General features: G+C 49.2%; 1 protein-coding gene across 1 annotated transcript in view; it reads right to left on the bottom strand.

The window, feature by feature from the left end:
* The window catches only part of MSI2 (musashi RNA-binding protein 2), a 258,982-nt gene that overhangs the window by 24,212 nt on the left and 219,625 nt on the right, over positions 1-15,145 (bottom strand). The window contains exon 9 of the mRNA XM_009881482.1: positions 422-484. Coding sequence (XP_009879784.1) covers positions 422-484 — 63 coding nt within the window. The remainder of the gene's footprint in view (positions 1-421; positions 485-15,145) is intronic.

Raw genomic sequence — 15,145 nt, 5'->3', positions numbered from 1 at the left:
AGCGCTCACTTTCCATGAGAAACCAAACCTTTTTTTCAAAAACATAAATCGATTTTTTTTTTTTTTGGTGGGGTGTCCTTAATAACCTCGAATTTAAACCAAAGAAAAAATGAAACCAACATAATAAAGGAATAAATAAAGAAACAAATCAGAATATCTACCCTGGTTTTGGCAGTTCTTATGCCAATCTCCTGCAAGGTGCTCCAGGCCCCGTGGCCTCTGCTTGTAGTTTGGGTTTGGTTTGGGATTGATTATTTATTTCTTACATAATTTTGGTTTTCTGATCATTTGTTTTCAGGTCCCCAGGATAAGTGTGAGGAAAATCAGAGAAATGATGGAGAGCTGCAGCCACACAGAATACCGACAGAGCTTTTACCTGACCCTGCACTCTGAGGGTTTGCTCTTCCACGGGCCCCCCTACCTGATCCTCTTGCTGCCGCCACGGCTGCCGCTGCTACTGGTCCATAAGCCGCTGCCGGAAAACCTGGCCATGGAGAAAAGGAGAAGGGTAAAGAAAGAAGCCAGCGGGTACCGCGAGTCTCTGCGGGGCGCGAGGCAGCCGCCGAGGGCACAGCGTTTCCAGAGGTCGCCGTTCCGGCTCTCTGTGCCGTCAACAGGCACCATCTTTAGAAAGAGCCGAGCCCTCGCCAGGTGCCCGCTGCCGGTGGTCTCTGCCGGCACAAAGGTGGCCCAAATCCCCTTGGCAGAAGAGGAACGTGGCGGCGGGTGCCGCTGATGGGGCGCCTGGCCACGGCACGCTGCCAAAGCTGAGGTGCCGGGGCGGACGGACTGGCAGCAGAGCCTGCAGCGCTCAGCTTACGTCTCTGTGCTCTCAAAGGGCTAGGGTCAGACCGCTCCGCAAAACAACGAGGGAATTCTCTTCTTTGCTTATTTGCAAGTGATAATAACGTGCTGATCTACAGACATAGCAGTAATGGAAAATATGAGGAGGTCCTCATGTCAAGATCACAGATTTGCTGGGATCAAGCAGAAAAAATTCACTGGAATGTAATTTAAAAAAGAAAGAAAGAAAGAAAGAAAGAAAGAAAAAAAAAGCTTTTGAAAGCAAAACAGCCGCAGATCAAGGAGCTCTAAGACATACACCCTGCTACAGGGGGACCGAGCCCTTGCAGATGAATGAAATGCTGCTAGCAAGATTGCAGATTTAGTTTCTTTACATCATTAATATTCAAAAGATCTGCCAGAGGCTCTGGCTTTAAATAAATATATTTTAAGAGGGCAATGGCAAGGTCCAGGTGATCAGCAAGAACCCCGAACCCCCTTGCTGCAAAGTCAACAAAACCCTCGGAGGTTCCTGGTCTCTGGGGAGCTCCGACCACTCCTGGTGCCCAACAGGACCACCCCGGGGTAGTCACCACCCCGGGACCTGCCCCTCGAGCGGGCTCCAGGACTTTGATCACTGCTGCTTTGCAATGCTGAAGAACGACAGAAAAACAACTGAGGCAACAGAAAAAGAGGACAGCCAGCTGGAGGAACGGAGAGAGCGAGACCCAGAGGAATCAGCAGCCCGCTGACAGAGCTAGAAGCCCGCTACCTCTAGCACTACCGTCTCAGCTACAGGTAATCTACCAGGGGGAAAGGAGCAGAGAACAACTAGGCTAGAGTGAATTGAAGCTACTTAAAACATCAATTAAAAAAAGACATACTTGCATTTAAATATGGTAATAGGGCTGTCGGGGGGAAAAAAAAAAAGTATAGGTAAATGTATGCACAGCTACCCCAGGCTGCTGTCTGCTGCTGCTCCCCATGCGCAGAGCCCACGCACCGCACAGCAAATCCTGTCCCTTCATGCTGACGTGAATCTGTTTGTTTTTATTATGCTGATGAACTGCTACAATCTCTGTGGAGTGGGATGCAGGAGGAAGCACACCCGGACTGGGGGATATTATAACCAAATGCCCAAGTGCTAAATTGCCTTTTGCTGGTGATGGTTGTGTCCCCCAATATACATTTTAGGCTGGAGCTGCGATATTCTGGGGTGAGAAGACCTCGGTGTTAAAGTCAAACCGACCTTCAAACAGCAGGGAAAGCAGCAGGACAGGGGCTGAGGATCTGGGGCTTCGTTTTCATGCCGAGCCATGCCTGGGCCAAGCCCTGAGCCCTCCCGCTGCGGGTCAGGAGGGAGCAGAGCTGGCACCGTCCCTACAGCCTCTCCTCCTCCGCTCCCTGCCCACCACAGCGCATGTCCTGAGAGCGGCGTCCTCAGCATTCCCATGGCACGTCCAGGACCAGCTGGCCAACAGCAAATCTCTCATTTGGAGACTCCAGGGGCTCCCTAAACCATCCGCAAGGGATCAGAGGAGCTGTGGATTTTCCACGGAATAAAATGCCTCTGCCAAAACCAATCAAATACCCTTCAAATCACCAAGCATCCCCTGAAAGCAGCATAAAAAACAGGGCTGGAAAGTTTGTTTCTCTTGTTCGACTGCCAGGGACGCTCAGTATCTATTTGAAATGCAGGACAAAAAGTTTTGCCATGCAAAAGAAGAATGAAATAACAAGGGTGGAGAATGCGCTCCACAGACAGAGCCTGAACAAAGGATCTGTTATTGCATTCCAGTGGACAGATGTGTGAAAAATTAATCCCTCCACCCCCAAAGAAAGCTATTATCCCAATTCTGAGATAAAAGCATCTGGGCGACATGGCACTCCAAACAACTCAAGTGTGATGGGCTGGTTGTGCTCTGCCCGGGAACGCTGGGGCCGGCTGGGTGGAGGCGGTGCGGCAGCAGCGTGGCCCGTACAGTTCCAGAAGCAGGAGATGGAAACATGGATTGATTATCAAGATTGGCAAAAACCTACTTACTGATCCAGACACACAGGCTGGCTCCATCACTGGAGGATCCCTAAATCAATCCCACGTACTGAAAGTAATCAATCCCCCACACTGAAATTACATTTGCCAGGCACTGCATTAATCAGCTCGTTCAGCTGAAAACAAATTTCCCCGTCATCACACCGTTGAGCGCATTAATGCTGTGCGGCGTCTCACAACTGTGCTAACTTACTTTTGCATTTAAGTGGTTGCTTCCCCCGAACCTCTCAGCAGCGATCGGCAGCCGACGCTGTCCCCTTATCACAGGTGGGATAAAATGAGGCACAAAGAGGAAAACGACTTGAGAAAGACATTTGCAGAGAGCCAAGGGTGCAGCTGGGCTCTCGCACGTTCTGCTCAGGCTCCACCACCAAGCTCTGTAGTTCCCCTCGTACCAATCCTACAGCATTATTTAAGCACTGTGGTCACGCTGCATTATTCCCTCCCATTGTTTTTAAAGTTCTACACCAGTGAAGACTTCAAAGAATAGCACTATAGTGACAGTGCAATTAATACTGAACCTATTTTGCGTACCGCAAGAAACTTCTGCCTCTAGCACCCTTCTGCCTGTGCTGTCACACCACTGTATTCACATTTGAGAGCTGAGGTATCTGCAGCTCTTTAGTGAAGAGGAAAGCATTACCAGGCACTTTTGCTGGTTTCCAGTCCCCCAGAAGGAACCTGCTTGTCCACGGAGATGGTCCCCCAGAGCACGCTGACGCTCTGGCGAGGCTGTGTGCCTGCACACATTCCCCTCCCCTGGCATTAGGGTTTAAAACAGGGTGAAATGCAGCTGCCGAGTCGCAGCGGCACCTTTCCGGGTGCTGCTCCCCTGGCAGCGGCAGAGGTGGACGCGATCCATCCTGCTCTGCCCGACAGGGACCCCGGCACGAAGCACCGGGGACGCCTCTGAGGGCCGGAGCAGGGGGCAAGGAGAAGCGTTAGGCGGCAGAGCCCAGCGTGTGACATGCCAGCGCCACTGTGTTCCCTTAGCGATGTCTGGGAAGTGCAGGCTTCTCCGGGAGAAGAGCCTGCTTTGGGGATGCAGGACTGCTGGCCCCAGGGAGACCCCGGGCGCCACGGAGGGCTGCGGGGTATCAGCAGGCTCTTTGCACCCTGCAGCCAGCTGCCGAGGGGCTGGCACGCTCCCGGTTCATTTCTAACAGGCGGCTTGGAGGTAACCGGGTGCCAGGAGTGGGTGCCCGGACCAGAGCGCCTTGAGGTCAATGGGAGCATGGACCGCAGCGTGCTCTAGATGCCACCGCTGGCCAGGCAGGGAGAGCAGCCGGCGCCAGCCCCGCTCCCTCTGAGCCCTCTGCTCTCTGAAGTCAACTGGGAAATCAAAAGAGGCGGAGGGAGAGATCAATTAATTCCTCGCGTTTGTTCAAGGCACTCTGATTCCTGCCGGAACGATCCCTGTCCTTCTTTGTGTATCCACTGCTTATAATTGCCTAGAGAAAACAAGATACCAAAGCTGTTCAAAGGGACCAAAGTGCCCACTTTAGGCACTGCAATTAGAAGATATTTTACAATAAATGTTTTGCAATGGGCTCACACACTGTCCAGGAAAGCCCTGAGGATTCACATCAATTTCACGCTCTCTTATTGCTCCGAACGAGCTGAAGCCACTATTTGGAGTTCAATTTTTCGCAGATAAAATTTTTCTGCTTCCTGCATCAATAGTTGCACTTTAAATACTGAAGCGGCCTCGTGCGAGGGAAGATGGACACATCTGTTTTTAAACGCTTTGCCCTAAGGTCACAGATTTAGCCAACGGCTGGCTGCAACCAACTGCCTTCTCCAGGCCCAAATGCCTTTGGGAGAAGGGGGCACCGAGGGGGGACACACGTTTGGGCAGGCAGTGCCCAGCCCCGCCGGCTCGCACTTGGCGTTCCCGAGCAGAGAACGCCGAGAGCCCAGGGTTTAGCGGATCTTCCAGCGGCTTTGCGAACAAATCTGGCAAGACCAGGGCCAGTCCTGACAGTGGACTCGACGGGCTCAAGGGCTCCCGGCGAAGGGCGCGCACCCTCCACAGGTCTCTGCCCTGCTCCATCTCCTGCTCCGGCAGCATCGTCCCCTTCTCAAAGCACCGATCTCTCCTTTACCCCAGCCTGAAGCTGGTTACAAGGCAACCAGGAGCAAGTGAAAAACACAACCATTTTACATGCCCGTGCCCCATGCGTGCTGCCAGGACTCCCTCGCGCGCAGCCCAGGCTTTCTCTGTGAGAAATCATTGACGGCTTCAGGCTTGCTCGGCTCTCTTCGGCACCTGAGGATCCCAAATATCTTGTGTCCCTAAGGAACGCAAGACCCTGTCCTCTACAAACAGCCAGAAAAGAGGAATCAAACCGGAAAGAATTCACAAAGATCATGCAATTAGTTCTTAAACCAAAAAATATTACACAAAGAATTTTCTTCGCTTCTAATAGCTAAAGCACTTGGGGCACACGAGGTCGTATGTTTAGACTCTACCAATAAGCACATGGATTTAAAACAAGAATAAAAACGGAAGCTGAGATGCTCAAATCATCATTTGACTCCAGCAACGGACTTCAGAAAATAACCAAAATCATGGGACACACATGGAGAACAAAATAAATGTGATCATAAAACTGTGCCTAGCAAGCAAACCCCTTCCTCTCCAGTTACGGATTGTTTGGAGTATTTGCACACCGACCACTGCGGCTCAGTCTCGCCACGTCACCGTGTCTCTGCGGTGCGTTTTGGAGGGCCCTACGCAGGAGGGGGATCCAGCTCGGAGGCTGCATCCTGCCCCCAAAAACACTTTGCCTCTTACGCCGACGGTGCTCCCTGGCGCGCCGATCTTAACACTGGTCATTTAGACCGTTCACTTGATCTCTCGGGAAAAAAATGCGAAGTCTGGAATATAAAATCGTCTGCAGGTTGAGTGGGAAAAGGAGAGGGGGAAACTGATATCCTCTTTTCAAACAACGTTACCAGCAGCTTTGATCAGCACAGAAAAGCTTCCCGAGGCTCACAGCTGTCATTTCAAATGGGTTCTCGCTTGCATTATTCTTTCCATTAGGCAGTGTTATCCTCTTTGTAGGATCTTTAGGCTTCATTTCAAAAGTATCAGAGACTCAAAACCATGAAGCAGAAGAGCCCGGTAGCCTTTTTTTTTTTTTTGAAGGCAGGCAGGCGTGGGTCCAATTTACTGGACAAAAATGTAGTCTTTAATGGTGAGCATGCACGAGGGAAAACTCCATCCCCAAACAATCCCTTTATGTTTAAAACCTTCATCTTTCAGATCTCTCTGTCTCAGACTCCCCCTCCCTTTCCATAAGAAAACAAGAATGAGAGAGAAAAAAACCCTGCTACCATTTCAAGCTTCGGATTAACAACGAAATGCTCAGCATTTAGAGAAGAATATATACCCAGAGAAATCAAACTTTATCTAGAACTGGTCACTCTACCAAATAGAGATTCTACCACATAATTCACAACAGGTTATCATTGTTTCGTAGCAATTAACTCTTTGGGATTTGACTGAAGACTCTACTGGGGCTCTCCCGAAGTCCACAGGAAGCGAACGTGGAGGCAGCTACAAGCCCTGCTTGAAATGTCTCGCGTTTCCCGCCGGTGACCCTCACTTGTCCTTAAAGAAGTGGTACACGCCCCCGTCCACACACCAGCAGAGAGGAGGGACCGAGCACGGTGCAGGGCAGTCCTCCACGGAAACGCAGAGTTTCTCTCCTGAGCTTTTGATCAATTCTATTAACACCATCAGCATCTCCCAGCCCGCTCAGAGTCCTTTATCGTGACAGCCCCATTAAGTGTTTCCCTTTGTCTTTATACGCTGTGTTACATCAAGCTTATTAAAATCTATTTCACCAGGTCAGAAAATTAGCGAACTTCAGATACAGCACATCATGCATAATGGAACCCTCATTAAGCAGCCCACTGCGTTAGTCAAGGCACAGTCATCTGCTGCTTAAAATGTACGGTGCGCGGCAAGATTTTGTAGGAGCATTCTCAACGTCAGACACCCCGAATGCGCTTCACACGGGCTGCGTGTTCGCAGACGGGTGTTATTATGAACAAATATTTCTGCTTTGGAATTTCAACACAACAATAAAGCCCCAATATAGTTAATTTAAAATTTGGCACTTCCACTTTATGTACAGTAAACGACCCATTTTTCAGCTGTTTACCACTCTCAGGCCACGGTTTTTAAAATGAGAATGATGCACTTTTGCCCAGTAATTACTTTATGCATCAGTGAGACAAAGCCTTGTTTGTCTCCAAATTATCATTCTGTGTCGTTTCAAGTGTAATAACCCTTTTGCAGTTATTTCACCGTACAGAAAACTGGGAAACTTCTCAAAGGCAAACAGTTTATTCTAAGAAAGCTATTTATTCAAAAAACTGCAAACTAAAAAGCAGACGCTGGTAGCTGATTTAGTTTATTTACTCTACTTAAAAACTGTTCCTACCCCATAGCAGCTTCAAGGCATCCGCTATACTTCCCAAACGTGTCCTATGAAAACTACACCTCCCACCATCCAACACTCAAACTCGGTATGTAATTTGGATTCTCCCTAATTTAGTAACTGGTGAAACACAGAGAATTATGAGCTTCAAGTGAACGCAGCTGATGTGCATGAAAGAGAATTGCAACCAAATCGCTTCCTAAAAGCAAGTAATTCCATTTAATACGAGAGTTGATCGCTCCAATGAAAGCATTTCTCATTTTAAAGCCCAAAGCCAAACATTTACTATCGATTTTTAATAAACAAGGTAAGTATAAATGCAACGATCACAGCAGGGGGAGGAATACCTGTGAACTCACGGTACCCAGCCTGTCCCGCAGCACAGCGGCTCTGAATTTCAGTCACCTGCTGCCGAATGAACAAGGGCAGGTTAGATGGAACCGCATTAAGGCACACATTTAAAGTTCAGCAAAGTGGCACTGATTTGCTTCAAGCCTCATTTCAGTTGCTTCGATGGTATAGAAAATGAGCTATTTGGTTAAACCGCTTGCTTAAATTTTTATGAATGTTCTAAACTATCTGGATAAGTATTATTAAAAGACAGGTCCTTGATGACGAACAAAGGCATAAAAAGAACTCATGTCTGGAGGTTACAGCTGGAAAAATTCAACACAGACAAGAGGCAACTATGCAAAAGAGAAGGTAATTAATCAGAGGAAGGGGTTATGGGAGGGTAGGAAATTCTCCACAACCTACGTGTGCCGAAGTTGCGAGTGAACGGCCCTCAGCGAGACACTGCAGCTCACCGAGCGCAACAGCCGTCGCCGGCAGTCGGGGAACTCCCCACGGCCTGGCCGGAGGGACCGCCACTGGCTATTTCATAATCCATGTTACAAAAAGGTCAGAGGAGAGGATTGTGATGCTGAGCCCAGAAACCTTTAGGGCACCACTGCAGCGACTATGTACTACCGCTTCTGGGCAAAGCAGGACTTGGAAGCTACTTAATTATCAGCTTGAAATCCTACTGCTAAACGTGACTGAAAAACATTCGCATCTGAATGTTATTGTGCTTTAAGAAGACTAATCTCTTCAAGTTCTTTGCAACCCCCAGCTCCCAATTTTTAACAGCTTTACAGTTAAAAATTGTACCTATGGAGGCATAAGGCATAAAAGCAGGTTAGCCGTCGAGCTCCGGCTAACTCGGACCCGAATTCCTTACAGCAGAACTGGCGTTATCAGATCCCATTCTTCTTTCTATAGGGTCATCCACGTTTTATCCCATACATGTGTGTTTGTGTTACGCCTCTTTACTCTTCTGAATAATTACTCTCATTACACTTCCCAGTTGCTGCAGCTGTGGCCTGGTCGCAGCAGAAGCGATGGCTCAGGAGCTCCGTTGCTGCAGTACCACCCAGAAATGCTGTTATTTTATTTTTTTCTCCCTTTTCTCTCCTCCCTGTCCCTTTACGATCATTCATTTTCAGAGCAACGACCCTGAAGTTTTAAAGCCCGTCTCCAGCTCCACGCATGGATCAGTGAGCAGTTGAGAACAGGACAATCAGCATTTCAGTTCAATGTTCAAGATGTTCTTATTGCTCAAGCAGTTATTCAAGGTATCAGTAGAGAAAAACCTAACGAAGATCCGGGCAGTTTTGGTCCCTAGCCAGACGTGCTGTCTGGGGAACCCTTAGGAGCAGGCTCGCTCGCGCAGAGGTGATGGGGCAGGGGAAGGGGGACAGGCGGCAGTTTTACTCACCACACTGCTGCCAGTGAAATTGGTGGAAGCTGGACCACCGACTCAGATCAACAGCTCATCTCTTGAAACCCTCACCTTAAATTTAATATCCAGGAGATTATTTTAAGGAGTGGGGGAAATGGGAGGTGAAAAAGGAATTTTATATGATTCTCTGCAACATTACAAAAAAAGTATGCCTAAAAGGCAAAGGTGCTTTAGCTCTGCTCGGATTTGGGGAACAGCTCTAGGTGCCGTTTTTTCCTGCGCCAAAACAAAAGCTACTGTCATCTAAGCAGAACTTGAAGGAGTACCTTCTGGCTGGAAATTTATGGGCTTTGCTATATTAATTTCTCAGTTTGCTGTCTGCAGTTCCAGCTGCTCCTCACTCCAGGGATGCACCTGCAGTGTGAATGGTCCTGCCCTCCACCAGCAGAAGAAACCCAAAATCTTAATTTTAAAACAGGTCCAGTCTATAGTCTGTGTTTTCACTGATGGTGGCTGAAACGGAGAGGTTTGAAGAGCGGTAATTAAGGTGGTTCTAGCAGATTTCAAATGCACTTTGGAAACCATTTTATGCCATGCAGATGCAGTAATGTGTTTTAGGTGAAAAAAAGCATGCAGTGCCGGGATGATTAGAGCAGATTTTAAGCAGTGAAGAAAGGGTTAGACAAAGGAGCGAGAAACATTTCCAGCTTTGTTACACATCTCTTACTGTTACAAGGCTTAACTAACTGAATAGACGATTTAAAATATATTTTGTATTTGCACCTCCTTTTTTTCAGCTGCCAGCAATTTCTCCTTCTTTCTTAATGTTAAGTTTGATCATTAAAGTATTATGACCAGACAAACTTTGCTGCCATTACTAAGTGTTACACAAGTCTCAGACTTGTGTAACAACGCTTTAAGAGTGTTACAGAGTTGACTCTCATCAATGCTAACTTCATCACTCCCTACTGGTAAAGAAGCATCTTTAGAAGTCGGCAGCATCTCCACTTTAAAACCTCTTTACATCAGCAGAGTAGTCAGGTGCTCTTGTGCACGGGAACGTGGCGGGGGGTCGTTGAAGCCCCGTGCGCACCGCGCTGGGGGCCAGACCGTGCCTGGCACCAACTGGCAGAATTACAGCTAAGTCCTTTGTGGGAATTCGGTTTACGCTCCTTCTGGTGAGCTGAACGTACCAACTCCCAGCCCTGGGCAGACCGCACTCAGCGCGGTGAAGCTGCACCTCCCCGGGGCGGCCGTGGCTTTGCACCTCCACACCTCGCTGCAGGCACAACGCTCCGCTTTGCGCTGCGCTGCACCTACAGACACGCTCTTCTCCCGCTCCCACTGCACTCCCCCTTAGGAGGTTATTAACCAAGAGCGAGAAACCTGCAGCAGTAACGTAACGTGCAGCTTCAGAATATTGCCGAGTGTCCTAAATAAGAGCTACAGGAACTTCCTTACCTCACCTCACCTCCTCTCTCAGACCTACAGGCAAGCATCAAAAACCACTGTCACACGAGAATGCCTTCCTGCCCAGCACCGACGGCCGACAACTGAGCAGATTGTGACTGGTATCAGGAAAGAAACTAAATCAAGCTCTATAGATTATCGACAGGTCAGTTTTAAATGCTCTCATAATAATGAAAAACATCAGTTCAGACTCTGAGCGGATCTTGCGTTGCATTTCCGCAGCACTGGGCGCTGCAGGAGCGTGACCCAAGGCTGCCCTTCGCCGACTATGGAGCACCGTTATCAATAAGCAAGTGTACTTCCCTGAGCTCTGAAAAGTTTGTGAAAATATTTGTTTTTCCCACCTCTCCCCATATACAGAGGTTTTAATAAGCTTTAACAAACATACAAGCAAACAAACCCTTAATTAAAAAAAAAAAAAAGATTAAATTCCTGAGCTGAAGACTTCTAAGTAACTTTGACAATCCCCAACCATCCAGGTGATGATGGAAGAAGTATAACTGAGACAAAGGCAGTGATGGCAACGTCCCCGCGGGGCAGGCACGGCCAGCGGGACCCCTGCCACCGCGAGGTCTGCACCCAGAACACCGGCTGCCACCCAGCCAGGGACCTCCTCACAGCCACACGAGTTACCTGATTTTCCTTTTAATTTCCAAACAGCAGCAACAGATTCCGGCACGGTAGTGCTGGAGAGTTTGCGACACGGGTTTCTAATGCGCTTACGGGTTTGATGCTTAAACCCGCCTCGGTCGCTGGCACGGACTGCGCCGGCCGCAGGGGTGGAAGGTGAGACTGCGGGGAACACCGCGATGTTAACACGGCGTCACTCCTCTCCCCCCCAGCTACAAGTGCATCGTTGTCTGTTTTGGTTTTTAGTTTTTGCTGTAAACACACCTCGTATGTAACCGTTCATCTGCAGATTCTTCAAACACTGGGTCACACACTTTGAGTGATGGTTGTTTTATTCTTTTATTAAATTGTCATTGGTACTGGTTATTTGGTGCATCCAAACCAAAATTATTAAAACTGCAAGCTAAGAGAGCAGCAACACAGCATATCCGTTGTAAACAATTTATTATTATTTTCTACCTCAGTTACTTACAGGAAAAAAGTCATAAAAAAGAAAAAAAGAAAAGCACAGATGGACTATTTACAAAAAATGAGAAAATTCACAATAGCCGAAATGTTTGCAAATCATGCACACTAAGACAAGTTCACAAAAGCAAAGCAATTCATAGCAAAAAAACCCAAACAAAATAATAAGAAGCCATACAGATTAAAAAAAGCTATTGCCTGCAGAAAAGTAAAAAGAAAACTAACCAATTATTACATCAAGCATCTTTAATGAAATGAACAGCATAGCCGTGTACTGTAGAGCCTTTGACACTGACATTTTAAACAAGTGGATTAACAAACATTAAAATGCATTACAGTTCTACTGTAAGCATGCAATTTACTTCTCACAAACTTATGAAATGGGTAGAAACACTTAAAGAAAAACAGAATTTAAATAGGATGCGTGTTTGCTACCCGAAAGTCCAGAATCTGGTCTTGTTAGAAAGCAAGCCAATGGATGGAGGCTTTGTCGCACAGGTCGGCAGCTCTCCGGCCGTTTGGGTGGAGATTAAGAGGGGCGACACAGCGTAAGCTGCAGGGGAGAGCTCGTCCCTCCTGCCAAAATTTAAGTAATATGCCCATGATTTGCAAGCAAAGTCTGGAAGCAGAAGCGAGGGCAGGGAGTGCGGGAGGCGAGGGGGCGGTCAGTGGCCGGGGCAGCGGCGGTGACGGTCCGACCCCTTCGTTTGGTGGCTTCTCGCCGCGGCCCTCGCGTGATTACGGCAGCTCTACCAGAGCCACCAACCCAAAGCGAATGAAAGAGGAGAAGACACGCGTGGGTCTGCTACGCCTGCAGCCGCCAGCGCCACAGGGTCACACCTGTGGACACAGGGCACTCGTTTTCAATAATTAAACCCTGTGTTGCTAATGATCCTAGCGACAGGAGATGCTGGTCTCGCTCCACCCTAATTATGATTTGTGCTACTGCTGAACGTCTCGACATTAAAAAGCGCCAACATCTCTCTTTGGGGCTGCTTGTAAGACCCAATCATCATTTTTGCTTCCTTGATAAAATTATTTCTAAAAAGTTTGTGAGAAGTCATGCCTTCATAACGCCCCTAACCCCAATCCTTGTGAGTTACATTCCAAGTGGGCATTAAAAACTCATAACAAAGCAGAGGAAAAAAATAAAAATAAAAATAAAAAAAGCAAACTCAAAGCAGTGAGGATATGGAGCCTTTAAAAAAATAAAAATAAAATAAAAAGTCCAGTCAATCAAACCAGCCAGTAAGAGCAGCAATTTTTCAGTGGACATTGATATTAAACATGGACCACCCAGGCTTTTTCTGTCTCTCTCTCTCTCATTAGCACTGTAGTAAACCCCGATTAATTTGTTATGCATCTTTAAGAACTAGTTGATAAAAATTATGTCTTGTGAAATCGGCAAATAGTCTGCAAAGTGAAATAAGAACAGAAATTAATAGATTAAACTGAAAAGATAAGTCCCAGAAATTAAAAAAAAAAAAAAAGACACAGAAAGGGAGTGATTGCAATTAAAAAAAAGTCTATGTACTGAGTTATAAAGGCCTAAAGGAAAAAAATAACGTGATGGGAGAAGATAGAGCAGTTGCCAAAGGGATTGTGTGTGTCTCGCCCGTGGAGGAAGGGGCCATCCCGGTGCCGATGGGGAACAGCGGAGGCTGCGGGGAGGGCCCGTCCGGGGGACTCTGCCCACAGCTCCGGCTGCCGGCGCGCCCCGGGACGGGAACGGACATGTCACCGGTGGGTTGTGACATTTGTAGCCTCGTTTCACTTGGACAACAGTAAATACCAACGGGACTCTTCGATTCAGATGGGCATTCATTTTTTTAAATTTTAAATTAAAGAAGTAAATAAGTAGCGTAACCCGAGAAGGAACCGGACTAATGCCTGCTGGCCGGTGCCGAGGGATGCGGTGCGGAGCCCGGTGGGACGGGGACGCAGTGGGACAGCTCTGCAATGACACCCGCCTGCCCGGCCAGCCCGAGCCACCGCGGCACAGGCACCGGTGCGGGGAACAGCGCTCACCACACAACTCTACTGCGGTAGAAACCACTGCCAGGTCTCCTCTCTAGCGAACCACCGGAATCCCGCCGTGTATTTCTATGTATTTTATATATATGTATACTTATACACACGCGTCGCTGCGGTTGTGACACCGCCGTGCTCAGGCACCGCGGGGTGGGGGGCAGCCCGAGCTCTCAGGCGCGCTGCCTGGGACGCTCCTGCACAAACGGATAAGTACTTTCCTTTCCGAACCACGACACCGAGCGTTTGGGCGTGACAACCTATTCCAAAAGCAGATCCCGGATTTCTCTCCATCGGGTTCGCACGTGCCCCTGTCTCACGCTCCAAGCCACAGTCATACCACGGGCACCGCGGGCACTTCTGCAAGCGTCAAAACGCGCCAAGGAAAGGGTTGGGGGGTTCGGGCTCTTTTGAGCCTTAGGCTATTCATCCCGTGGCACCGAACGCCCATCTCCAGGGCTGGTGGCTCAGGCTGCCGCCTCCATCCATCCCTCCCCAGGGGTGTCCGGAGGAGGAGCGAGGGCTGGGCGAGCCCTGTGCCACAGGACACGCTGCCTCCAGCAGAGAGCGGAGAAAGGAGAGCGGGGAGAGCCTCCTGAGACGCATCGGGACACAACCCCGTGGAGTGGCACTTACTTCCACCGCTGCCCCCAGGGCCGGAGCGAGCAGTGCCGGCACATCCCTGTTCCTTAAATCCTGACCCACTCCCGAAATGCGGTCTCGCGCTCCAAGCTGTGCTCCCGTGGTACGGGGCTCTCTGCCCCCAAACGCCCGGTGCCAGCCATGGGGACACCCCGTCCTGCCGACGGGCGCCGAACCCCTCACGCCGTGCCCCCGGCAGGGAGGGCTCCCGCGCCCCGCGCTGCTCTGACAGGTTGTGACTCTGGAGAGCGGAGCCCCGCATCACCTGAGAAAAACAGCCTAACAACTCTATTAACGGCTCTGATTGCTGTTAGGGAATATATTCCGTGCCTGGGAGCGCAGCAGACACCGCGGGCAGAGCTGGAGGGCAGGGAGAGCCCAGCGAGGTGACGGAGGACTCAGCGGCTCCCCTTCGCCGCCCCGCTCCCGACGGCACAACCGGTGCCTGCAATGAGACGCGCCTGCTTTTTAGTGGTGACAATCCACTTCAGTTTTTATTCTGCGTGTTCAATCTCTGCAAGAGGCTGCAAATAACTAGCAAATAACTGGAGGGCCTGTTTTGAAAACCAGGCCCTTAATAAAAATATATATAGCGAGGGATAGAGTCAAACGGCGCCGCTGCTGTCAGCTGGCAGACACGTTCATTTTAGACGTGTTTATAATTAAAGCCGTCTAAGCTCTGCCGATTTTCATCATGTAACTTATCAAAGGTGTCTCTCATTTAGCTGTCTTCGAACAAATCAGCTGGTAGAAGGAGTCGCGAGGGCCCGGGAGGGAAGTGTGAGACAATGTGCAAACGCCTTCCGAAGCCCTCTCCTTACGTTTCAGCACTAAGGACCGCGGTCCCTGCCAGCCCGGACCTCTGCCCACCGCCTCCAGTGGCTGGTCTGACCCCTACAGACC

Source organism: Charadrius vociferus, unplaced genomic scaffold, assembly GCF_000708025.1.
Source record: "Charadrius vociferus isolate BGI_N301 unplaced genomic scaffold, ASM70802v2 scaffold323, whole genome shotgun sequence".
NCBI lineage: Eukaryota > Metazoa > Chordata > Aves > Charadriiformes > Charadriidae > Charadrius > Charadrius vociferus.
This window is presented reverse-complemented; position numbering and strand designations above follow the sequence as displayed.